This window comes from Eubalaena glacialis, chromosome 3, assembly GCF_028564815.1.
Source record: "Eubalaena glacialis isolate mEubGla1 chromosome 3, mEubGla1.1.hap2.+ XY, whole genome shotgun sequence".
Taxonomy (NCBI): Eukaryota; Metazoa; Chordata; class Mammalia; order Artiodactyla; family Balaenidae; genus Eubalaena; species Eubalaena glacialis.
This window is the reverse complement of record NC_083718.1, coordinates 30,936,425-30,962,568: the sequence shown is the minus strand read 5'-3', so window position 1 is coordinate 30,962,568 and position 26,144 is coordinate 30,936,425. Positions and strand designations below refer to the sequence as shown.

General features: G+C 37.3%; 2 protein-coding genes across 2 annotated transcripts in view; one reads left to right on the top strand and one right to left on the bottom strand.

Moving 5' to 3' along the window:
* KMO (kynurenine 3-monooxygenase) overlaps positions 1 to 5,499 on the top strand; it is a 53,869-nt gene extending 48,370 nt beyond the window's left edge. Inside the window, 5 exon segments of the mRNA XM_061185421.1 lie at positions 909 to 991; positions 2,223 to 2,324; positions 2,414 to 2,473; positions 3,975 to 4,112; positions 4,115 to 5,499. Of these exon segments, the coding sequence (XP_061041404.1) occupies positions 909 to 991; positions 2,223 to 2,324; positions 2,414 to 2,473; positions 3,975 to 4,112; positions 4,115 to 4,177 (446 nt within the window). The 3' untranslated portion in view covers positions 4,178 to 5,499.
* Positions 5,500 to 6,140: 641 nt separating this feature from the next.
* The window catches only part of OPN3 (opsin 3), a 60,464-nt gene continuing 40,460 nt past the window's right edge, over positions 6,141 to 26,144 (bottom strand). The window contains 4 exon segments of the mRNA XM_061183711.1: positions 6,141 to 6,401; positions 7,364 to 7,610; positions 22,997 to 23,100; positions 23,102 to 23,325. Of these exon segments, the coding sequence (XP_061039694.1) occupies positions 6,141 to 6,401; positions 7,364 to 7,610; positions 22,997 to 23,100; positions 23,102 to 23,325 (836 nt within the window).

The following is a 26,144-nucleotide window of genomic DNA, read 5'->3' as shown; positions in this document are numbered from 1 at the left end:
TAGCCCTTGTGTGATTGGTTAGCATGTAATGACAATGGTGGAGACAGATGGAGGGCTCATATAACAGAACATACTGTCAATACTGGTTTTAGTTACAAGAGAATGAAGATAGAACAATAATTATCACAATAATAACTATCATCACTGAACATGTAATATGTGTTGGGTATCTTGCTGTTTTTTAACACATTATCTCATGAAAAACATGGGGCATAGGTACTATTCTTGTCCCTATTTTACAACTGAGGAAATTTAAGCTTAGAGATGGTTAAGTAACTTGGCCAAAGTCAAGTAGCTAGAAGTGGTGAAGCTGGGACTTGCACCCATGTTCTCTGACTTTAGAAATGGCTTCCTCAGAACTAGAGTTGTTTGGCCCTGTGAAGTTATATTAGTTAGTTATTAATTTATCAAATATTTATTCAGTGTTTACCATATACCAGGTTACGTTTTCAAACATGAATATAACATGAGTCCTGCCTCTGGGAGATAACAGAATAACGAGGTATGTTTAAGCTAATAAGATGGCTTAGGTACACATGAAACAAATGTATATGGGGTAGCAAAGAAGAACAAAAAGGAGAGTAGCAAATTCTAAGGATTTGGGGTCATTTACAGTCATTTATATGAACTGCTTTCCATTTGTGAAATAAAAATAATGATTCACTAATCTAGTATATATTATAACAACTTTGTCATAAGTTTTATTAAATCATAGGCAATGGGAAATGCCCATGTGTTATTGCTCTGTATTCATAGATTGTTGGTCATACAGTCTTGTTGTCCAGAGTTTTAAAAGGTTAGAGAGAACATTGATAGAGAATACACCATTTCATTTGAACTGTGTCGAGTCAAGCACATTGTTTACAGACTGTTTTGGAAAAGACATTATTATTTAACTTGGTTTCTAGGTATGTGCCTTCCTGAATTCTCAAGATTAAGAATTCCAGATGACCATGCAATTTCAGACCTATCCATGTACAACTACATAGAGGCAAGTGAGAATGTTTGGTTCTATTCAGTGAGATCATGCACTGATACTCTAATAAACATCCTTTGCGTTAATGTTTCTTTGAGCCTGGTCTCATGCATGCTGCATAAGAATAGGTGCCAAGAGAAAACACACACACACACACACACACACACACACACACACACACAGAGCATTCCTTACACATAGTTGAACTTTGACTATAAAGACAGTGATAATGACCCACACACATCATCTCCATCTACATTTCAGGGACATTTAGGAGGTAACAAAAATGACAAAATGTCTGGTTTCAATATCTGATAATTCATAGGCTCAAGACTTAGACATTTAGTAGAGGTAGTAATATGCTATTTTAATGAAAAAAAATTTTTGATATGAGTTAACATATTTGGAAAGTTTAAGAGACATTAAATAACCTTTCCATTCTTAACATTATAAGCTGCAAACTTAAATTAGCACTGAATATCCTTTGGGGTTTTTTGCACTGAAAGAAATATGTAATACCAAAGAAATTCATAGTCAGTAGGTTACTACTCAGAAGAAAAACACAATTCCATTTTAAGCCAGTCACCTGAAAAGCTCACAGTAAATGGTTGTGGTTATAGTTTTTAAATAATCAAATGAAAAAATTTACAAGATAAAAATTTTAAAAAGAGTATAGTTGTTTTCCATCTCTCCTGAAGACAGAAAGAAATAAAGTAGACTTCAACTTGAGCAGAATTGTTTCATATGTGGTGAAGGAAGTTCTATAAGCTACTGGAAGTCTCACTGATGTATTTTGCCTTGTCTTTGAAAACAAGACAACTACAACATAATATTTATCCTGAATATGGAGTATATCAAGACAGGCCTAGTTTTAAACAGATCTCTTCTTGCCATAAATAATGTTCCAAACTGACCAGGAAGTAACAGAAATTAGTCAAATCTTTGGGCTCACAGACTACTCACAGATCCATACCAACAAACTCTTACTGAAATAGAGTTGGCCCCCCCCAGGCAAAATAGAGTTCTCTAACAGGTTTTGCATAATTGCTCTACCTTTTCAAGTTATTGTTCTCTGACATTGACTGAAAAGGATTGGAAATGACTGAGAAGGATTGGAAATAAGAATTTATTTGACTACCTTGAGTCTAGCTTTGTGGTGAATGGGAATGAAGAGTGATAAAGTTGCAGTAAACAATTAAAGGTACTTTGTTCAAGGTATTCTTTGAGACTCCTTACATTATTGCAGATGCGAGCACACGTCAACTCAAGGTGGTTCCTCTTCCAAAAGAACATAGAGAGATTTCTTCATGCTATTATGCCATCTACCTTTATCCCTCTTTACACCATGGTAAGGTCTGGATTTAAGACTTTTCCTCATTTTAATCTTCTGTTTAGCCATTAAAGAATACAAAGAATATTTTTTAAACTTTCTTACAGGTCACCTTTTCCAGAATAAGATACCATGAGGCAGTGCTGCGTTGGCATTGGCAAAAAAAGGTTGGAACAGATTACACTTATTTTTAATCTGATGTGTTGAAGTTCACAGTGTTATGGTTATGTTTACCTCAGGCAAATACAGAAATAATGTGACAGACACTAGATGTTTGCCTTCCAAATTAAAAAATGTCCTGGATACACAGGTGGCAGAATGCCTAATGAACAAAATTACAAAGAAGAGGCAATCCCTGAGGAGAAGAAATTCAAAAAAGAAATTGATGCTAATATTTCTAAACTTTCTACTTTATTTTAGCAATGTGACCTTTTACTTTTATTTAGCAATTGACTTTTTCTTCATGCAATACTCCTATGGGTTTAATTTACAAAATTGGACAGAATCAAATCACTTATAAAACACAGTCTAATTCCAGTGTAATGCCATTCCACATTAATTTTGGGCAGTTGACTCACAGATGCCATTAAGTGGAGATTCAGATTCCTGATCTTCCACTGTGGAAACTTTACAACTTCACTCACTAAACAAATAGTATTTAAACATTGAGCTGGGCATGGTGATGAACATAAAGCAGCCCCTACCCTTTGCATAGCTCAGAGACTAGTGGGGGAAATGGACATCTGCAGTGGAGAGGCACTGCCCTGGTGGAGAATGGGCATGGGCATAGGGAGGGGGGTGAAGAAACCTCTCACACATTCAGAATGGGAATGGCAAGTATTTCAGTGGACCTGGAAGAAGCACATATGTGTGAAAATGGCTAGAGGTGGAGCTGGAATAGTAAGTAGGACCTGAAACATCTTGAATATTATTTCGAGGGAAACAGGAAGACAAAGGCAGCTCATAGTCTCAGGTGTGGATTTTAGAAAGATTTAGAGGCTAGATTGGAATGAATCAAGATTTATTCATACAGAAGTGAATAAAATAAGGTCCCTGCCCTCAAGGAACTAAAAGTCCAAAGGGGAAAGAGACAGTGACAGGCAGTTAGAATGCAGGACAATAAGTGCAGTGAAAGAGACCAGGATGATACGAGAGTGCACACAACCCAGACTAGACAGAGCCTCAGCTTGTGTGGTTGATAGACTGTAGGTGGTGAAGGTGCATGTTTAAGTCTTTGAATGTGTGTCTTCCAAGTCACAGAGGCCACTGAACCCATCACTCTTCTCAGGGACACTTTGTGCAGAGTCTGAGCAATGACTGAATCATTTGTGGCTTTTTTCAAGACAGAGTTAACAGTTCTTTTTTTTTCAACTGTGAATTTTTTTTATGGCTGGACAAAGGCTAACTGTTAAGAATTCTTTATACAGAACACATAGATTCAGGAGTTTCTGGGAAGAGAGAGAGGAGGGAGAGAGGGAGGCAGGAAGCTCCAAATTCTTGACCTTACCAGATATTGCAGGACTTCACCTAGTGGTCATGCAATTACATCACTGTTTCAGGTTAAAGAACAAAGAGGAAATTGTATAAAACGTCATTTAAAAATGAAGTGTACTTGCAAGATTTTAATCTCTGCACAAATAAAGTGAAAGTTCTTGCTCTCTTTTACAGGTGATAAACAAAGGACTCTTTTTCTTTGGAACACTGATAGCTGTCAGTGGTACTTACCTACTTATGCGCTCCAAGTCACTGAGACCCCTGGACTACTTGAGAAGACCATGGGACTGGGTCACTTACTTCCAGAATACAGGGCATGTCTCCCTGTAAACTCTCTGGAGTCACTAGAACAAATTCCCAATGTCATTAACAAGTGATAAAAAGATCCTGAAGTAGCAAATATTAGATGTCTCTGTAACCAAAACAGGATTAAAATCATGTTTCCATCATCATATTTAATTCACTAATGGAAGATATTTATCAGCTTATAGTTAAATTCAATGTAGAATTTCTCTGTGAGGTCACTGAAATTATTGAAAAAATAACCCACCACTTTAAGTAAAACGCAGCTTCCCCACAGCACTATGCTTAGGTCAGGTCATTCTAAATATAAAAGTGCAGTGACTAAGATCTCTTTCACTTCTCAAAAAGTAAGGCCCTAGAGACCTCAAGGAAGTCACTGATCACCCTTTTCTTTAAAGGGCATAATAGAAGTCATGATAGGATTTACTCAACACCTGGGACTAAAAGTCACAATTTGCCTAATATATTAACTGCCTTTTTCATTACCTGGACAGAACTTACTAAGCACAGGGCTCAGATTTTTTTGCTAAAACTAGAAGTGTAAACGAGGGATTGGGAGGCTCTCGAGAGAGTTCAAAATGAATTGATTTTATTTCCCAGTCTTCAAAAGGCAGTATTACCTTCTGAGGATTTTTTTTAAAGGCTATTAAAGACACACCAGGTGAAGGATAGGAAGAGTTTTATTTATAAACTAAATATCTATATACATAAAAGAGTGGAAAGGAAACAAGGGGAGACAGTTTTCATAGAAATATGAAGCCGTATTTTATTCCTTTTCAGAAGCAATTTACTAACATTCTTGAACTATATGCTGCAAAACTAGCAACAAACTTGATGTTTAAATGTTCATTTAGTGAAACTTTTTTCTTGCTTCTTCCTTCTTCAATAGGCCAACTGAATCATTTAGAAGTCTTTCAAATGTGATTAATTATGAAGATGCAACCCTTGTAGAACAGTCATGTAAGAAATAAAAATTAGGAAATAAAATGATTCACTTTCTTTCCTATATTGTCAAGGAAATTCTTGAGTGCTAATAATCCATGTTTAGACTAAATAATGACTCATGGAAAAATGGTCTCTTCACTAACACTGACCACTCTTTATCCAGTGTATTGATTGAAGAGCAATAAAGATTAAATATTTTTATTTAATATTCACATTTTGTGAATACAGTTTTACACTTATTTTCATCCCTCTTCAAATGTAGGTTTGTTTGGTTTTTGCTGGAACTCCTTTTCTAAATCTATCAATAGAATTCTTGGCAAAATTGTGGGAAATTACTAGGAGGAGAGGCTAATCCTGCCATGTTCATATTTGAAATGAAATAGATGGAGGCACCTATCTGCCATTAACATCAGCTTCACCATGTACTTCCTCTGCTAATGTATGATTACCAATAAACCTTGATCACCTTGAAATTCTATTTTCTTTCCTGTGTTTCTTTTTAATGGTATCTTCTAGAGCTTGCTCAGCAACACATTGGTCTGAAGTTCCTCTTTATCATATTATACATAGAGCAATAGTCTTTTGTTTCACACTAAGTTAAGGAATTGATTTTCTTTTTCATCCTAGAATTGTCTCTTTGATAAATTTGATTGAGCAAACATTTGACATGACACTGAATAGGACCCAATACTACAGAAAATTCAAGATTTTCTAGCTATTTCACACAAGTGTATGAGACAAAGTTATTTTAAGAGCTAAGTATTTTTGAGAAATATGTTATGTGCCTTGGAAAATACAGTCTTTTAAAAATATATGTTTGAAGTGAAAACTTCCAATATGTTAGAAGTTGATGGTGCCTGATGCCCACCTTGTGCCACAAGTGGTTTTTCATTATCCAAAGCACCCGCTGAATTAAAATAATTTGTCTTGCTCAGTTACTCCCTGAGGCCAGAGAGCAATTCAGATTTCCTGTTGGACCACAAAAGTTCTGTTGATATTACATAGAATGGGGATTCCAAAACAGTCCTTATAATGGTAGTCTAAAAGTGGTATCTGATTTAAAGCCCCATCTTTCATTACCATTATTCTTTCCTATGAAGGACAAACTTGGATTACATCGACCTATGACCCACTGGTTCTGTCACCGTCAACTGATAGTGATTCATCATTAGTGATGATAAAAATGATGGAAGAAGAGTTAAAAGTCACTTTTTTCTTTAGTCTGTCCCTATCTTTCTGTGACATCACAATGGGTTGGATTTGCATTTCACTCCCAACTGCTGGTAGGTTTTTGGCTGGTCACTGGCATCTCAGCAGTCGGAAACATAGGAGCTGCAAAAGGGCTCTTTGAAACTGGGCAGGGAGAAAATAAAGTTGAATATTAAGTAAAAGTTTGGATTGACATTCAAGAAAATTAGGTAAATTTAATTTGGGTTGTTCTTTTTTATTTGTTAGCTGACGTGGAGTTAGGTGGTAATGCTCAGATCTACTTAAGCCTGGAGTTTAATGTCTTTTATTTATTATAATTCTTATTAACTTTACCACGTAGGTCTCTTTCAATACCTTATAATAGCCATAGATTCAAGTTGCATGAATCTTCCATGCAGGCAGCTAGATGTGTTTCCTTAAGGGATTTTGAACGTTAATTCATTCCATAAATATTTAACGAGCCCCTATGAGGTGAGGCAATATGTGCTACAATCTGGGGATATTGTGGGCAGCAGAGACAGACAAGGCCCTTCCTGGTAGAGTTTACAGCTTGGTGTACTCACTAATGTTCCTTTAATTAGGTTAAGTTTTTTTTTTTTTTGTATCAAGATTACAAATCAGTTGGTGAAAATATACAACAGCAAACCAGCTTCAAATCCAGGCACCAACCTGTCCTGAAGCAAACAAGTTCTTTAACTTCTCTGAACCTATCTCATAATCCATAAATAAGATACTATTAGTGCCTATATCTTGGAGTTTTGTAAAGATAATTGATACAATCTGCATAGTGCAGTAAGAATTTTAAATAAATTATTGACTTTGATTGTAGTTATTATTACTAAACATAAAATGTTTTCTGATGTATTAAATACTGATTTTAATAGAATTTTACCTAACAAGTGCAAACCTCCATTGGTAGGTCTTAGAATTGTTATTATTTTCTCTGGGAATATTCTATATTTCTTCTTGAACCCTCTACTTTCCTGTAAAATGCTTGATTTAGGTTTTTATCATTGAAGCTGCTATGAATAATCTCTATAAAAGTATTATATTTTCCAACAACCCCACCAACATGGTGAAAACGATCAGTTAATTACAAAGCTTACCTTTCTGATCATGAAGATATAAATAACTGGATTATACACAGTGCTTGATTTAGCAAAGAGATATCAAACAGTAGATATTATTGTAGGAGTGAACAGGTGTCCATAACCATTAAACACCAAGAAACAAATCACAATATAAGGCATCCAAAAGATCAGAGAGGCGAATATCATAAAAAAGCACATTTTGGCCAGTTTCTTTTCATATCTTAAAATCTTGAACATTTGAATTGTTTGAAGATCTTCAACAAAATGGAGCTGCAGAAAAGAGAAGGAAAATGAAAGGGTGAAAATGAAAAAAATCATTTTCGTTCGTTGTTTTCATAATAGATATTCAGACACTGTTCTTGGCCCCGCCTTAATGGAAAGAGAACTGAATAGGACCTTGGGAGGCTGGCATCTGATCCAGGACCTGCAGCTGGGCCCAGCCCTTAAACTCTCTGGGCCTCAGTCTCCTCACCTTAACATAATATATTGAACTAAATAGCCTCTTAGATCCTTCAACGGGTTTTAATGTTTTCTAATTTGCTTAAAGAAGAAGAAAATGAACTCTTTTGCCTAGATCTTCAAGTCGCTAAAAGACAGCCTGAAAGAGCCATGATAGGGACTTCCCTGGTGGTCCAGTGGTTAAGAATCCACCTTCCAATGCAGGAGACATGGGTTTGATCCCTGATTGGGAAACTAAGATCCCACATGCCACCGGGCAACTAAGCCCTCACACTGCAACTACTGAGTCTGTGTGCTCTAGAGCCCAAGCACCACAACTAGAGACAGCCTGCATGCCACAGTGAAAGATTCTGCATGATGCATTGAAGATCACGTGTGCTGCAAATAAGACCCAACACAGCCAAATAAATAAATAAATAAATATAAAAAAAAGAGTCATGATAAATTGGAAAAAAATTCTCCATAATCCTGGAATCTCTTTTATCTAGAGCATAATCCTCAAATTCTCAAACCAGGCAGCAAATGTGATGTCAGTAGTTCTACATGTTAAAGCCTACAGCTGGTCTTGATGAAAACTTAATTCCTAAATAAATTCTTCCTGGAAACTACTGTGACTTCCACTTCACAGCTAATGACTATAAAGTGGGGTTTTGATGAGGAATTTGCTTGGGTTGGTTTCATCAGTGGCTCAGCTGCAGAGGATAGAGCTCGGTAAAACCCAGATAGCCCACTTTCTCTAAAATCAGCGTTTTAGAGAACTTTTTACTCCTAGTTTTACTCCTAGTTTGTCCCCACTAAAAGTATTTAGGCATAATGGCCTATAGTCTGAAAGTTCTTTGACTTTCTCAGATAAAAAGCTCTTTAGAAGTATAACGGGGAATAACAAATCTGACTCCATATTAGATCTGTTTCTTTTACTTTAACCTTTGTATTCTACTGCTTTTGCTACAAGTTAATCACTAAAGGGATGCTGCCAATAGCTGAAAGCATACATAATGGCCCATCTCCAGAACCCTGCCCCCATGCCCGAATGTTAAACCAAAATACCTTTGTTCAGCTCACAGAAAACATCCTGATGCAGCCCACCTGTCAAATGGCTGCAGGAAAGAAGAAATTAACACACCCGTTCCCAGAGTCTGGCTGAAACCAGGAAATATTTGCAACAACTTATGGCCTTTTTACTTTACCTCCTCACCTCCCCCCTCTTTGTTCTATAAAATAAACTAGCATTCAGACCCCAGCAACAAGATGGTTCTCTAGGACATTAGTCTGCCATCTTCTCAGACTCCTGGCTTTCCAAATAAAGCCATTAATTCCTTGCCCCAAAGCCTTCTCTCCCAATTTATTGGCCTGTCATGTGGCTGGCAGAACAATCTTGGACTTGGTAACAGAAGTTCCTCCTATTATTGTGATAAACGTGTGATTAAGAAGAGGGGGAGAATATTCCTGTACATCAAAAGTATATTCATAAATAAAATGGTTATTGCTGACATCTTAAGAAGCTAATTTTGCTACAAAAATACAAATGCTTCATATATTGATATAAGAAAAGGTATCTGGCATACCACTGATACTTAATATATAATTTTAAACTGGGAAATTTATTGCATTTCAACAAACTGTAAGTGTTCCTTTTATTTCTAGCATTATCATAAAAGTTAAGGAAAAATTTTCCAAAGAAATATGTTAAAACATGTGCTTATAGTATTTAAAAACATATTTGAATTGATATATCTAAATCACTGATGTCATCTAAACTTTATTTAAGAAACTATATTCTTATTCAATTATGTATTCATATTGACAGAGAATAGAAGAAAACATAGATAATTAAAATGGTTGATTTTTTTTCTAGAGTAGAGGAAAGGTGTGTATGGTAGCGAGTGTTAAATTTCTGGTACTATTATTATCTGTGTGTGCTATTCTATTTTAAAAGAAACTATTTTATTTAAAGGGATAGGATATTATTCTATTTTCAGAACAGGATTTTGGTGGGGGGAGGATTTTTCCCTAGAGATTTTAAGAAGGTTGTGGAGTTCTAGTAAAAACTTTAGATTTGGAATTAAAAGATCTGGGTTCATATCCCAGATTCACCACTTTTGTTCCTTGTGTGATGTTGAGCAAGTCAATGACCTTCTCTAAGAGTAAAGATTAAAGGAGGTTAAAATGTGTAACTTATTAAACAGAAGTTGGGTCCCAGTTCCACACATATGACTTTGTGGGATTGTTTTTGAGATTATTTATTTATATTTGAATTATATTTGAAACAACCATACTTATTCATATGCATATGTACTTTTATGATAATATAGGATATTGGGAATCATGATTTTTGACTCCTTGGAGTTTCAATTAACTAGTAATACACCACATGTCAATGATCTGTGTCCAAGTCCCCACTATCTAGGGCCCAACAATTTTATCTGTACCACTTTCTGGGCAATGTCAGTCCCCATCCTTTCTCACCACTTATCAAAGCAGAGAACTCATTTATCATTCTGGAATTACATGCATACTGGAGAAATTAATTGAAGAAAATATTGGTTTATGCTTCCCCAGTTCCTCTGGTATAAGGAAAAGATCTGACTAATGTTTCAGATTATTTGGGTTTGTATATGTGACGTTTCCATGATTATTTTTCATTTATCTCTTTTTGGCTTCTTTGTTTCATCATTCTCTATTCCTTTACTCTGCTCATTCAACATTTTCCAAATAAAGAGCTCTACTTTATGTCTTGCCCCCTTTATCCAATCATTTGAGGATATTTTTCAAAATTGCTATGGATGAAGCAAAAGTATTGATACATGCACAAATTTGTCCTAAAGGAGGAACAACTTAAGACAAATTCCCCAGAATTACCTCTTATGGTGTTCTTTGCCTATATAAATGGCAGTGCCTAGTGCTTGGTGATTCAGACACCTGTAGGTTTTTCAAAGACTACTGTGAGTCCTTAATCTCAAGTGAGTAGCTATGTCTCTATTGCTATTACAAATAACCTCTCTGGATAAGGAAATAGAAACAATTCCTTGCACCAAGCTTTGTGTTGAGTTTATAACACAGTCAGTAGTCAAATCTCTTTGTACTTTCACCACTTCCCCTTCCTATGCCCTCTGTAAATTTTTTCCAAAAATAGTCACTGGTCCCTATTGCATGTAGGTACTGTTCCAGCTATAGGTGAAAAAATAAATAAGACTGGGTCTCTTCTCTTGAGGAATTCACTATTTGGTGAGGGTGACAGGCACATAAATATACTGCTTCCATAGGTGATAACATGCCATGAGGGAGGTGACTGGAGAGGGCTATGGGAATATGCAGGAGGGGTAACAAATTCAGAGGTAGATAAGAGCAAACAGATCTTGATCTCAGCCTTCTGAGGTGAGGAGGAGTTTAGACAAGGAGGAGAGACAGAATGTTCCAGGGTTAAGGCAAAGAGGTAAAAGAATATGTCAATTTCTGGGGACAAGAAATACTGTAGTTGACTGAAGCTTGAGGTGGCAAGAGGGAGGGAATGTAAAAAAATGAGACTGGACAGGTAGATGAGAGATGGCCACACAGGACCTGATAGTCAGCTCAGGGGCCTTATTTTTAATCATGAAGGCAATGGAACCCTTAAAGGATTTTAGGCTAGGTAGTGACATAAGAAAATTTTCATTTGAAAACAATTAATCTGATGGCAGTATAAAGAGAATGGATTAGAGGAAGACAAGAATAAAGAAAGGAAAACTAAGATCCTTTTGAATTGAGTCTGGCAGGCAAAAAAATTGAGAGGACAAAATAGATATATGGAAAAATATTTGAGGTTTGATAGATAAAAATTGATAATTGTTTGGATGTGAGGGAGACATGGATGAAGAATAGTCAAAGATTACCCCTTAGTTTCTGGCTTAGGTAGATAGGAGTGATGACCATTCACTAAGAAAGGGAATGGAGGAGTAGAGACTTGGGGGGAAAGATGACCAATTCATCTTCACACATGTTGAATTTGACAAGTCTGTGGACTATCCACATGGAGGTATTCAATAGGTAATTGACTATGAGGATCTGATAGAGGTCAGAAGAACAACCTGGATCAGAAGTAGAGATTTCAAAGTCACCATGCTATTGTTAGAAGGAAAATACTGCCAATATATGAGATTGCCCATGCCTATTGTGTAGTATTGAGACAGGCTGGGACCTGGGACCCGGGACCCTTTGCTGCAGTGCTTGCACCTGGACACACGTCTCCTCAAGCAACAAAATACAAAGAAACTATAAGGGACTAAAATTAACTGTGTGCATGTGCAGTTGGGGCAAATTATGGACAATGAGATACAAAAAGACCAAAAACCCAACTGCCACTTCTGAAGAGCTGGGAGCAAAAGCAGGGTGTCAAGAGCAAAAGCATGCCCCCTGCACACACCACCAAAGGGGTGGGCAAACCACCTAAGCCACCCCTTTGGCCCATCCCTGGGCCCACTCCTACCTCAGTCCATATAAAAAACCAGCTGGCCCCTCCTCAGGGAGCGAGCAAGGGAACTTGTTACTTGTTTTTGCTCCTCCTTGCTGCAGGAGGGACCCCAATAAAGCCTTGCCTGAATTTCTTGTCTGGCCTCTTATCAATTTCTATTGATTAAGGAAGGCCAAGAACCCTGGTCAGTAACAGTATGAGATGAGAGCTAAGCATAGAATGCTGGGGAGGCCCAAGGAAAAGAAGCCTTTGAAGGAGACATGAGACGATGGGGCCCAGAGAGTCAGCAACAAAGATAAAAGAGAATGGGGTCCTAGAAACACTGAGAGCAGAAACTCACAATTAAGTAGAAGCTGTCAACAATGCCACAAGTCTCAATGCCACAGATGCCAGAAAAAAAAAAAGAAACTGAAATGTGTCCATTGGCTCTAACATTTGGGAGATCATCAATGACCTTAATGAGGCTGTTTCTGTGAGAGTGTGGTAGAAGAAGGAATCACCAATTTGCAATGGGTTGAGGAATAAATATGTGAATTTACTAAACTACAGACTCTCTGAGGCAGTGGCTATATCTTATCCACTGTGTATCCTCAGAGATTAGTAATTGCCTCTGCTTGGGCTTCCATAACAAAATACTGAGTGGCTTAAACAATAGAAACTTATTTCTCACAGACTTGGAGACTGAGACATCTAAGATTAAGGTACCAGTAAGGTAGGTTTCATTGTGAGGCCTCTTTTCTTGGCTTGTAGATAGCCAAATTCTCTCTATGTTCTCCTATCAGTAGAGAAAGAGAGTGAGAGCTCTGCTCTCTCTTTCTCTTCTTATAAGGGCACTAATCTCATCATGAGGGCCCCACCCTCATGATCCCATTCTCATATATCCCTAATTACCTACCAAAGGCCCCATCGCCTACACCATCACATTGAATGTTGGGGGGACAACAAATATTCAGCCCATAACAGTAAATAGTTGGTACATTTTTATTTATTTATTTATTTATTTATTTATGGCTGTGTTGGGTCTTCGTTTCTGTGCAAGGGACTTCTCTAGCCATGGCAAGCGGGGGCCATTTTTCATCATGGTGTGTGGGCCTCTCACTATCGCGGCCTCTCTTGTTGCGGAGCACAGGCTCCAGACGCGCAGGCTCAGTAATTGTGGCTCACGGGCCCAGTTACTCTGTGGCATGTGGGATCCTCCCAGACCAGGGCCTGAACCTGTGTCCCCTGCATTGGCAGGCAGACTCTCAACCACTGTGCCACCAGGGAAGCCCCAATAATTGGTACATTTTAGATGCTCAATAAATATTGGTCAAATGAATGCTTATTGAGTGATGATGTAGCACCAAAAGCCACCAATGGTTCTTTGAGTTAGCAGTGATGTGGAGAGAAATAAAGTGATAACTAGAGGGAGTTGAGAGTATATTTTTCTTTTGAATTAAATTAGCATGGTTATATGCTACAGATAAAGAGCCAGTACTGAAGGAGAGATTGAATATATGAGTCAAAGAGAAAATTATTACTTGAGAGAGGTCCCTGAGGCAGAGAATGGGGTGGGGAAGAAAACAAGAATCTAGGATCAGTTTGGTCCTGAGAGACCTCTCCCATTCCCTTGCAACTGAAGAGAGGGATATAAGAATGAGTGGGGGCATTTGGCACCACTGGGGCTCCTGTGATCCAAGCAGTCATACCACCTCTGCGCCTGGTCCTCACAGGGGCAGACCCAAGAGCTCCAAGGCAGCCTCAGGACCAGACTCCTGTGGGTGGACCACACACAGAGGTGGGGATAAAACCAAAGCTGGATGGGGTGACTAAGGAAGAAGATCAAAAATCTTTCCATCAGCTGTACAAGCTGCAGATTAAATCCCTGTGATGAGCTAGGTAGACCCTGCATCTATGGAATATCTGAGTAGACAATGAGTGTTCCCACAAATGAAAACGGTCTAGCTCTTGCAGCTGTGGACTTTTGGGGTAAGCACGCACAAGAATTGGGCCAGATCAGAGTCTGAGTGGTCCCCACAGGGCCCACAGCAGGTCCAGAGTCCAGTCCAGAGGCACAGGAGAGCCTCTTTGGGAGGTGGAGGTGGGTTGTGGCTCATGGCATGTGCAAGGACACTTACAGCGGAGACCCCAGGGAAACATAATTATTACTATTAATTTTATTATGTTTCAATTCGTTCTGTTGTTGGTTCTAGTTTTTTTTTTTTTTTTTTTTTGGTTTTTCTTTGTTTATTTGGTGGTGGTGTTTTAGTTTTTTTTCTTTTTTTAATTAGTCTCTTGGGATCTCCGTGTTTTATAACATATTTTTAAAATATTTTTTTATACATTCCTATTTTTACTTTGCTTTTTGTGGTTCTGTGTTCTTTTCCCTTATTTTTTCTTCTTCTTTTTCTTCAATATATATATGTATATATATATTTTAAATATTTCCATTTCTACTTTGCTTTTCTGTTGTCCTGTGATTTTTCCCTTTTTATTTCATTTTATTATTATTTTTAAAAATCATTTTTATTGGTTTGTTCTGTTTCCTTGCTTCATTCTTCAGTTGGCACACTGCTTTGGTTTTGTTTTTAGGTTATGTGTTTCTGTTAGCTTTAATCCTAATTGTTTGATTTCGTTTTTGAGCTCTTCTATTTGTCTGCTTGTTCTCTTGCTTATTGTTTTATTTGGCTCTGTGTTTGTTTCTTTTACTTGTGTGCGTTTCCTTGTCTCTGTTTTTCTTTGTTTGATTTTGTTTTTACCATTTCTCGGGGGTTTTGTTTGTCTTTTTTTTTTCTTTAATTTTGCATTTTATTTTATTTTATTTTTTATATTTCTGTTTCTACGTTGCCTTTCTGTTGTTCTGTCTTCTTTCCCCTTTCTCTTTTTCTTTTCTTTTTTTTTTAAATCATTTTTGTTGGTTTGTTTTGTTTCTTTGCTTCATTCTTCAGTTGGCACTCTGCTTTGTTTTTGTTTTTTGGTTTTGTGATTTTGTCAGCTTTCCTCTTAATTGCTTCATTTTGTGCTTGGGTTCTTTTGTTTGTCTGCTTGTTCTCTTGCTTTTTGATTTATTTGGTTCTGATTTTGTTTCTTTTGTATGTGTGCATGTTTTTCTTGTTTCTGTTTGTTTTATTTTACTTTTCACCATTTGTCTGGGGTTTTGTTAGGCTTTTGTTTTTTATTTTTATTTTTTTTATTTTTTTATTTTTTTTAATGTCCCTTTACCCTTCCCATTTTTTAAATACAGTTGTCTTAAATATTTACTTTGTTCATTGAGCACCGCATCAGTTGGTATTAAATTTTTTAATTCAACTGTCAAATATGCTTTAAGAAACTCATGAAAAGAGGGATAATCTGCTATGTCCACCCCATTATCACCCATTTTTATGTTAGGCTTTTGTTTTTTAAATTACCTTTATTGTCGGGACGAGTGACTTGCGGGGTCTTGGTGCCTTGACCAGAAGTCGGGCCTGAGGCTCTAGGGTGGGAGCACCGAGTCCAGGATGCTGAACCACTAGAGAATTCCCAGTCCCAGGGAAGATTAATTACTGAGAGCTCTGACGGAGGCCTCTATCTGAATCCAAGACCCAGCTCCAACCAACTGCCAGCAACTCCCAGCACTGGACGTCTCACACCAGACAACAAACAAGACAGGAACACAAGCCCACCTACCATCCACAGACTACCTAAAGTCATACTAAGCTCATAGACACACCAAAACACACCACCTGACATAGCCCTGTTCATCAGGGGAAAAGACTCAACTCCACCCATCAGAACTTAGGCACCAATCCTTCCCATCAGGAAACCTACACAAGACAATGGACCAACCCCACTACCGAGGGCAGAGAACTGAAGTAAGAGGAACTACTTATGACCCTGCAGCCTAGGGAAAGGAGCCAGCAAATACTGTAAATTAAACAAAATGAGAAGACAGAGAAATATCTTACAGGTAAAGGAACATGATAAAAACCCACAAGACCAAATAAATGAAGAGGAAATAGGCAAACTACCTGAAAAAGAATTCAGAGTGATGATAGTAAAGATGATCCAAAATCTCAGTAGTAGAATAGAGAAAATACAAGAAATGTTTAAAAACGAACTAGAGGGCTTCCCTGGTGGCGCAGTGTTTGAGAATCTGCATGCCAATGCAGGGGACACAGGTTCGAGCCCTGGTCTGGGAAGATCCCACATGCCACAGAGCAGCTGGGCCTGTGAGCCACAATTACTGAGCCTGTGTGTCTGGAGTCTGTGCTCCGCAACAAGAGAGGCCGCGATAGTGAGAGGCCCACGCACCGCGATGAAGAGTGGCCCCTGCTTGCCGCAACTAGAGAAAACCCTCTCACAGAAACGAAGACCCAATACAGCCATAAATAAATAAATAAATAAATAAAAAGGAACTAGAAGAACTAAAGAGCAAACAAACAGGAATGAACAACACAATAACTATAATTTAAAATACTCTAGAATGAATCAATAGCAGAATAACTGAGGCAGAAGAACAGATAAGTGAGATGGAAGATAAAATGGTGGAAATAACTGCCACAGAGCAGAATAAAGAAAAAACAATGAAAAGAATGGAGGACAGTCTCAGAGACCTCTGGGACAACACTAAGTGGCCAACATTTGAATTATAGGTGTCCCAGAAGAAGAAGAAAAAAAGAAAGGGTCTGAGAAAATATTTGAAGAGATTAGAGTTGAAAACTTCCCCAACATGGGAAAGGAAATAGTCAATCAAGTCCAGGAAGCACAGAGAGTCCCATACAGGATAAATCCAAGGAGAAACATGCTGAGACACACATTAATCAAACTAACAAAAATTAAACACAAAGAAAAAATATTAAAAGTAAGAAGGGAAAAGCAACAAATAACATACAAATGTATCCCCATAAGGTTAATAGCTGATCTTTCAGAAGAAATTCAACAAGCCAGAAAGGAGTGGCAAGATGTATTTAAAGTGATGAAAGGGAAAAACCTACAACCAAGATTACTTTACCCAGCAAGAATCTCATTCAGATTACTCAGCCATAAAAAGGAATGAAATTGGGTCATTTGTAGAGACGTGGATGGATCTAGAGACTATAATACAGAGTGATGTAAGTCAGAAAGAGAAAAACAAATATTGTATATTAATGCATATATGTGTAATCTAGGAAAATGTTACAGATGAACCAGTGTGCAGGGCAGAAATAGACACAGATGTAGAGAACAAATGTATGGACACCAAGGGGGGAAAGTGGTGGGGGTGGGTGTGGTGGTAGGATGAACTGGGAGATTGGGATTGACATATATACACTAATATGTATAAAATAGATAACAAAAAAGAACCTGATGTATAATAAATAAATAAAATAAAATTCAAAATTCAAAAAAAAAAAAAAAAGAATCTCAGATTCTACAGAGAAATCAAAAGCTTTAAGGACAAGCAAAAGTTCAGAGAATTCAGCACCACCAAACCAGCTTTACAACAAATGTTAAAGGAACTTCTCTAGGCAAGAAACACAAGAGAAGGAAAAGACTTACAAAAACAAACCCCAAACAATTAAGAAAATGGTAATAGGAACATACATATCAATAATTACCTTAAATGTAAATGGATTAAATGCCCCAACCAAAAGACACAGACTGGCTGAATGGATACAAAAACAAGACTTGTATATAGGCTGTCTACAAGAAACCCACTTCAGACCTAGGGACACATACAGTCTGAAAGTGAGGGATGGAAAAAGATATTCCACGCAAATGCAAATCAAAAGAAAGCTGAAGTATCAATACTTGTATCAGACAAAATAGACTTTAAAATAAAGATTATTACAAGAGACAAGGAAAGACACTATATAATGATCAAGGGATCAATCCATGAAGAAGATATAGCAATTGTAAATATCTATGCATCCAACAAAGGAGCACCTCAATACATAAGGCAAATGCTACAGCCGTATAAGGGGAAATTAACAATAACACACTTATAGTAGGCAGCTTTAACATCTCACTTACACCAATGGACATATCATCCAAACAGAAAATAAATAAGGAAACACAAGCTTTAAATGACACAGTGGATCAGATGGACTTAATTGATATCTATAGGACATTCCATCCAAAAATAACAGAAGACACTCTCTTCTCAAGTGCACATGGAACATTCTCCAGGAGAGATCATATCTTGGGTCACAAATCAAGCCTCAGTAAATTTAAGAAAATTGAAATCATATGAAGCATCTTTTCCAACCACAGTGCTATGAGACTAGATATCTATTACAGGAAAAACAAACTGTAAAAAATACAAACACATGGAGGCTAAACAATATGCTACTGAACAACCAAGAGATGACTGAAGAAATCAAAGAGGAAATCAAAAGATACCTAGAAACAAATGACAATGAAAACACGATGACCCAAAACCTATGGGATGCAGCAGAAGCAGTTCTAAGAGGGAAGTTTATAGCATGACAATGTTACCTCAAGAAACAAGAAAAATCTCAAATAAAAAACCTTACCTTACACCTAAAAGAATTAGAGAAAGAAGAACAAAACAAAACAAAACAAAAAACCCCCAAAGTTAGCAAAAAGAAAGAAATCATAAAGATCAGATCAGAAATAAATGAAAAAGAAATGAAGGAAACAATAATAAAGCTGGTTCTTTGAGAAGATAAACAAAATTGATAAACCATTAGCCAGACTCAACAGGAAAAGAAGGGAGAAGACTCAAATCAACAGAATTAGAAGTGAAAAAGGAGAAGTAACAACTGACACCACAGAAATACAAAGGATCATGAGAGACTACTACAAGCAACTATATGCCAATAAAATGGACAACCTAGAAGAAATGGATAAATTCTTAGAAATGTACAACCTCCCAAGACTGAACCAGGAAGAAATAGAAAATATGTATAGACCAATCACAAGCACTGAAATTGAAACTGTGATTAAAAATCTTCCATCAAACAAAAGCCCAGGACCAGATGGCTTCACAGGTGAATTCTATCAAACGTTTAGAGAACAGCTAACACCTATCCTTCTCAAACTCTTCCAAAATATAGCAGAAAGAGGAACACTCCCAAACTCATTCTATGAGGCCACCATCATCCTGATACCATAACCAGACAAAGATGTCACAAAAGAAGAAAATTACAGGCTAATAACACTGATGAACATAGTTGCAAAAATCCTCAATAAAATACTAGCAAAAAGAATCCAACAGCACATTAAAGGGATAATACACCATGATCAAATGGGGTTTATCCCAGGATGCAAGTATTCTTCAATATATGCAAATCAGTCAATGTGATACACTATATTAACAAACTGAAGGATAAAAAACTTATGATCATCTCAATAGATGCAGAAAAAGCTTTTGACAAAATTCAACACACATTTATGATAAAAACTCTCCAGAAAGTGAGCATAGAGGGAACCTACCTCAACATAATAAAAACCATATATGACAAACCCACAGCCAACATCATTCTCAGTGGTGAAAAACTGAAAGTATTTCCTCTAAGATCAGGAACAAGACAAGGGTGCCCACTCTCACCACTGTTATTCAACACAGTTTTGGAAATTTTAGGCATGGCAATCAGAGAAGAAAAAGAAATAAAAGGAATACAAATTGGAAAAGAAGTAAAACTGTCACTGTTTGCAGATGACATGATACTATACATAGATAATCCAAGAGATGCCACCAGAAAACTACTAGAGCTAATCAATGAATTTGGTAAAGTTGCAGGATACAAAATTAATGCACAGAAATCTCTTTCATTCCTATACACTAATAATGAAAGACCAGAAAGACAAACTAAGGGAACACTCCCATTTACCACTGCAACAAAAAGAATAAAATACCTAGGAATAAACCTACCTAAGGAGGCAAAAGACCTGTACTCAGAAAACTATAAGACACTGATGAAAGAAACCAAAGATGACACAAACAGATGGAGAGATATACCATGTTTTTGGATTGGAAGAATCAATATTGTGAAAATAACTAAACTACCTAAAGCAATCTACAGATTCAATGCAATCCCTATTAAATTACCAATGGCATTTTTTACAGAACTAGAACAAAAAATCTTAAAGTTTTCATGGAGACACAAAAGACTCCAAATAGCCAAAGCAATCTTGAGGGGGAAAAAAATGGAGCTGGAAGAATCAGAGTCCCTGACTTCAGACTATACGACAAAGCTACAGTAATCAAGACAATATGGTACTGGCACAAAAACAGAAATATACATCAACAGAACAGGATAGAAAGCCCAGAGATAAATCCATGCATGTATGGTCACCTTATCTTTGACAAAGGAGGCAAGAATATACAATGGAGAACAGACAGACTCTTCAATAAATGGTGCTGGGAAAACTGGACAGCTACATGTAAAAGAATGAAATTAGAACACTTCTTAATACCATACAAAAATAAACTCAAAGTGGATTAAAGACCTAAATGTAAGACCAGACACTATAAAACTCTTAGAAGAAAACATAGGCACAATACTCTATGACATAAATCATAGCAAGATCTTTTTTGATCCACCTCCTAGAGTAATGGAAATAAAATGAAAAATAAACAAATGGGACCTAATGAAACTTAAAAGCTTTTGCACAGCAAAGGAAACTATAAATGATGAAAAGACAACCCTCAGAATGGGACAAAATATTTGCAAATGAAGCAATCGACAAGGGATTTATCTCCAAAATCCACAAGCACCTCATTCAGCTCAATATCAAAAAAACAAACAACCCAATCCAAAACTGGGCGGAAAACCTAAATAGACATTTCTTCAAAGAAGATATACAGATTGCCAACAAACACATGAAAAGATGCTCAACATCACTAATCATTAGAGAAATGCAAATCAAAACCACAATGAGGTATCACCTCACACCGGTCAGAATAGCCATCATCAAAAAATCTACAAACAATAAATGCTGGAGAGGGTGTGGAGAAAAGGGAACCCTCCTGTACTGTTGGTGGGAATGTAAATTGGTGCAGCCACTATGGAGGACAGTATGGCGGTTCCCTAAAAAACTAAAAATAGAACTACCATATGACTCAGCAATCCCACTACTGGGCATATACCCTGAGAAAACCATAATTCAAAAAGATACATGTACCACAATGTTCACTGCAACACTATTTACAATAGCCAGGACATGGAAGCAACCTAAATGTCCATTGACAGATGATTGGATAAAGAAGATGTGGCACATATATACAATGGAATATTACTCAGCCATAAAAAGGAACAAAATTGAGTTATTTGTAATGAGGTGGACGGACCTAGAGTCTGTCATACAGAATGAAGTAAGTCAGAAAGAGAAAAACAAACACTGTATGCTAATGCACATACATGGAATCTAAAAAAACGGTACTGATGAACCTAGTGGCAGAGCAAGAATAAAGATGCAGATGTAGAGAATGGACTTGAGGACACGGCGGGGAAGGGGAAGCTGGGACGAAGTGAGAGAGTAGCATTGACATATATACACTACCAAATGTACAATGGATGGCTAGTGGGAAGCTGCTGCAGAGCACAAGGAGATCAGCTCAGTGCTTTGTGATCACCTAGAGGGGTAGGATAGGGAGGGGGGGAGGGAGGCACAAGAGGGAGGGGATATGGGGATATATGTATATGTATAGCTGATTCACCTTGTTTGTTGTACAGCGGAAACTAACACAACATTGTAAAGCAATTATACTCCAATAAAGATATGAAAAAAAAAAAAAGAATGAGTGGGAACCTAGAAGTTTGTATAAAGGGAGGCAGAGAGTTAAGGAATTTCTTGGTAATTGCTTTATTTTGCCAAACAAACAAGAAGCATGACTGTTTGATAAGAATAAGGGGGGGAGGATAGTAGGGCAAGAGAGTAAAATGAGAATTGAGGATTTGTAATAGCAATTGCATAGAGAGTGGACCATCTAGGGATCCAAAGATTGCTAGACACTGCTAAGAGGACATCTCACTGCTCGCTGAGTATGGGTGCTGGGAATCCAATGTGGTTTTTCTCCAACTTATTGTAGTTTGGCTACAGGCATGCAGAAAACAAAGAGTTGGATTGAACCAGGGATTTGATTTTTTTCAAAATGAATGTGCATTAAAAAAGTCGGAACGTGAAAGTTGAGGATAATGGGGCATGATTTAAAATAATGCATGTGGCTAAGTGATTTAAAAGAGGTGAAAACTAGAGGGGCTTGGCAGAGTGAGCAAGAGACTGGAGAATTTTGATGAGAGAAAAGAGTAGGAAGAAGCAGTGAGTAAGGAAAACGTACATGGTTGAAGTTATAAACTGGAATATGAAGTGTGCCCCAGTCTGTTACTTCAGACGCCTTCTTGCTAGCACCTAACAGGAAACCTGCTGTGGTCAGTTCTTGTCCTTTATGACTCAAAAGTGATTTCCAGACAAAATATCTGTACCAGTCTCTAGTAGGTTTATATGACATTTGGATGAATAAAATTATGGGAAGTGTGGAATTCCCTTTATTAGAGTTCTTAAATTCTAAGAATGCTTGAAGATGTAGGGTTTTTTTTGGTTGTTATTGATTTTGTCTGCCCAGAACCCCTTTCCTTCCTTTTTCTAGTTTAAAGAGTGACGGAGGGAGAGTAAATGCCATTCCTCATTGATCTTTTCAGAGAGTGACTCACAGTGCAAAATTTTATCAAGTGGGACGTCCCCTAGAGCTGTACCAGCTGTGGGGAAAAGTATGATTTTCTTTCACAGAAAATTTTCTACCCTGCACAGTTTGGAGGAGAGGCATTCATAGTCTTCAACTCATCTTTCGAATGGAATACAAAATATGGCCATAGCAATGAGCAATGACACCCACAGGTACCACCGTGCAGCCAAGCAATAAGAAAAGCACAAAGAAGGAGTTCGCTGGCGTCCTTGGATTTCCAATCCGCAGTGCAGCCTAGTACATGCACGGCCAGGATGTACCTGTTCCAGCCCAGGAGAGATGCTCCTGACTGCACCAGTGAGTATAACCAGATGTAGGTAATGGCCCTCCAGGCCCAGGAAAAACTGATCACTCTGTTATGGATCATGCCAATATAACGTTCACAGGCCAGCGTAGTTAGGGTGATAATGGAAACAATACCTGCAAGAAGAGAAAGTGGGACAGCATAGCACGGCACTGTGGCGTTGTGGGAGAAGACAGACAGAACAGAGCAATACATTCTCCGCTGGCAATACCTTACAGAGTATCTGGAACCAACAAGGTGCTCTAAAAGCCAATATATCTTAATAGAGAGAATGCCTCACAGTCCCCAGGAAACTCAATTGGAAACATATTTACTCATAAAAGAAAATGTGGAATGGAAAATGGCATGTGAGTTATAGCAGGACAAAAATAAAAGCTCTAAAATCAGCTCTAGCCCAATGGTACAGCTGCTGTGTTAAATTTTCTGCCAAAGAGAAACTCTGGAGCAGTTCAGGAAGAGTCACTAAAAAAAAGTCTCTTTTGGTTTTGACTTCTCTCAGGTATCTGACTCAGCTATAGAGATAAAGTCAAAGTGGGTTCCACAAATGTGAACTGACCAAAGTGATGGTAAAATTACACAGGAGCTGTCCTAACCTACCTACTAGCAGTGTCAGCCTATGAACTTTCACATGCAAGACTGCTGACAGAGATGGAAGTCTTCTGTGTTCCTGTGTCTTCATCTATACTTTTATTTTGCAACAAATAGGCTTTAACAAGATTATTCATTTATTTCTCTGCCTCTCCCGAGAGAGCAATTTATTCACTCAATAAGCTCCTATTGAGCACCTGCTGTGTGCTGGGCACTGTGCCGACACTGGAGGTTCAATAGTGATGGAGACTCAGAACTCCAGATGTCTGGAGGGGAGGCAGATGGGTTAAACAACTGTAAAACCATACAGGATATAAAGGTTACAATTCTGATACAGTATATTGTGGGGGTCCTAGAAAAAGGCACTGTGAACAAGGCAAGAGAAGCACATTCCAGAAGAATGAAGAATTATGCACTGAAATATGGAGGCATTAAAGGACACAAAATGGTCTAAAAATGATGAGGATTCAAAGATACTGGGGCTCAGAGGATATAAAGGAAAGGTAAGGGCAGAAAGAGCAGACGAGGCCATAGTAAGAAAGGCTTTTAATTTCTTGCTAAAGTTTTTTTGTTTGTTCCTATTTTTCTTTTCCTTTTTAACCTTTTCCTGTTCAAAATAGTAAATTATAAATCCATTACACTGTCATGCTTTTTAAGCATAGAAGTGACAATGGTTAAGTTCTCCTTTTCATCCTCCTTCCTTTTCCTCTGAAAGGAAACACAGTCCAGTGCATGGAGACCATCTTGCAGGCTCTTGCAATAGTCCAGGCAAGATATAATGGAGCCTGAATTAGGGTACCTTTATAGATATGAACAGTGAAGTCTGTATTCCAGAGACATTTAGCAATTAATATCAACAGAATCCTTCAGCTTCTTGAATGTGAAGAGGGAGGAGGAGAAAGGAATCCGGAATTACTTGGAGATTTCTAACCTGTCTGATGAGTAATGAGTAGTTAATGGAGATAAAAACTACTACAAAATGTATGAGTAGATATGGGGAGAAAATGAAATTGTGAGATCCCTAGAATACACTGGCATAAAAATTTGTCGAACGAGTGGATCAAGAGTGGTTCTAGGAAAAGTGACTCTGTTGGAGAATGAAAGTAAAACTCGTGTCATGATAATGGGTAGGAGTGTGGGGAATAGGTTTTCAACGGGTCTGGGAGTGAGTCCCAGCCCCCAACTAAGTAGCTTTCTAACTTTGGGCAATTCATAACATCTTTTTAGACCTCAGTTTTATTTTTGTTTCTATAAAGTTGAAAATCCCTTCACGTTACAAAGTTTTGTAATTCTGCAATTATAAACGTGTGAAATGAAGAGCTCCTAGACTTAGAAATCAATTGGCAGAAAGGGGTTAATATTCATTTATATCATGACAAATTTTTTGTTACAGGGACAATATTATTCTCAGTGTCTGATACATGTGCTAAATAAATGCTCATTGAATAAATGAGTGAATATTTAGTAAATAGGTAAGTGACTGGAAGATTAAGTTTTGGCATAAGGTAGAAGGAAATACTTCAGAAAATAGTGATATAATAGTAAATAATGGATTTAAATTTAAATATAATACAAAATTCTGGAGACAAGCAAAATATAAAGTCAGATATGTTGTCTTCAGAGCTAGCAAGCTATTTTCACCTTACTGAATTTATTACTGAAAGACTGATATTATCTTTACTTTAACTGAGTATATTCATAGAAGAAAAACTAAAAATCTAAAGAGAGTGACATAATAAATTGACTCTAATAAAATACTGTTGGCTTTATTTAATTTACAAACTTTCTTATTAAATATAATGACATTTAATTATATACTTGCCTTTAAATATTAAAACGTAGTTTGACCTTCAATTTCAGTTAATTTACCTTGAGTATAATTTAATCCTTTACAGGCAAGGAAACTTGTTGCAAATAATTATGTTGTAGGTTAGCAAATCTCAGTATACCTTACAGATCAATAAATGTGCTTTTATGGTTAAAACAATAAACTGGTATAATTTTAACTTTCATATAGTCATTCGTTTATTCATTAACTGCATGTGTCAATCACAGCACTAGAAAATTGACGTGAAGTGGTGAGTGAAACAAGTGTTTTGTGGAACTTATTACAGTCCAGTGGGTACAAGAGAAGAGATAATAACAAACCAAAAAGCAAAACAAGTAAATTAGTGAAGTGCTATGAAGGAACGAGACAGTGCAGAGATAGAGAATAATGTGAGGTGAGGGAGGAGAGGACATAAAGGGAAAGATGGACAGGGTGTCAGGAAAAACCCAGGAAATAGGGAGCCAATATAGTGATATCAGAACACAGGAGTTTACTGAGTTTTCCCTTCTTATTATTTAG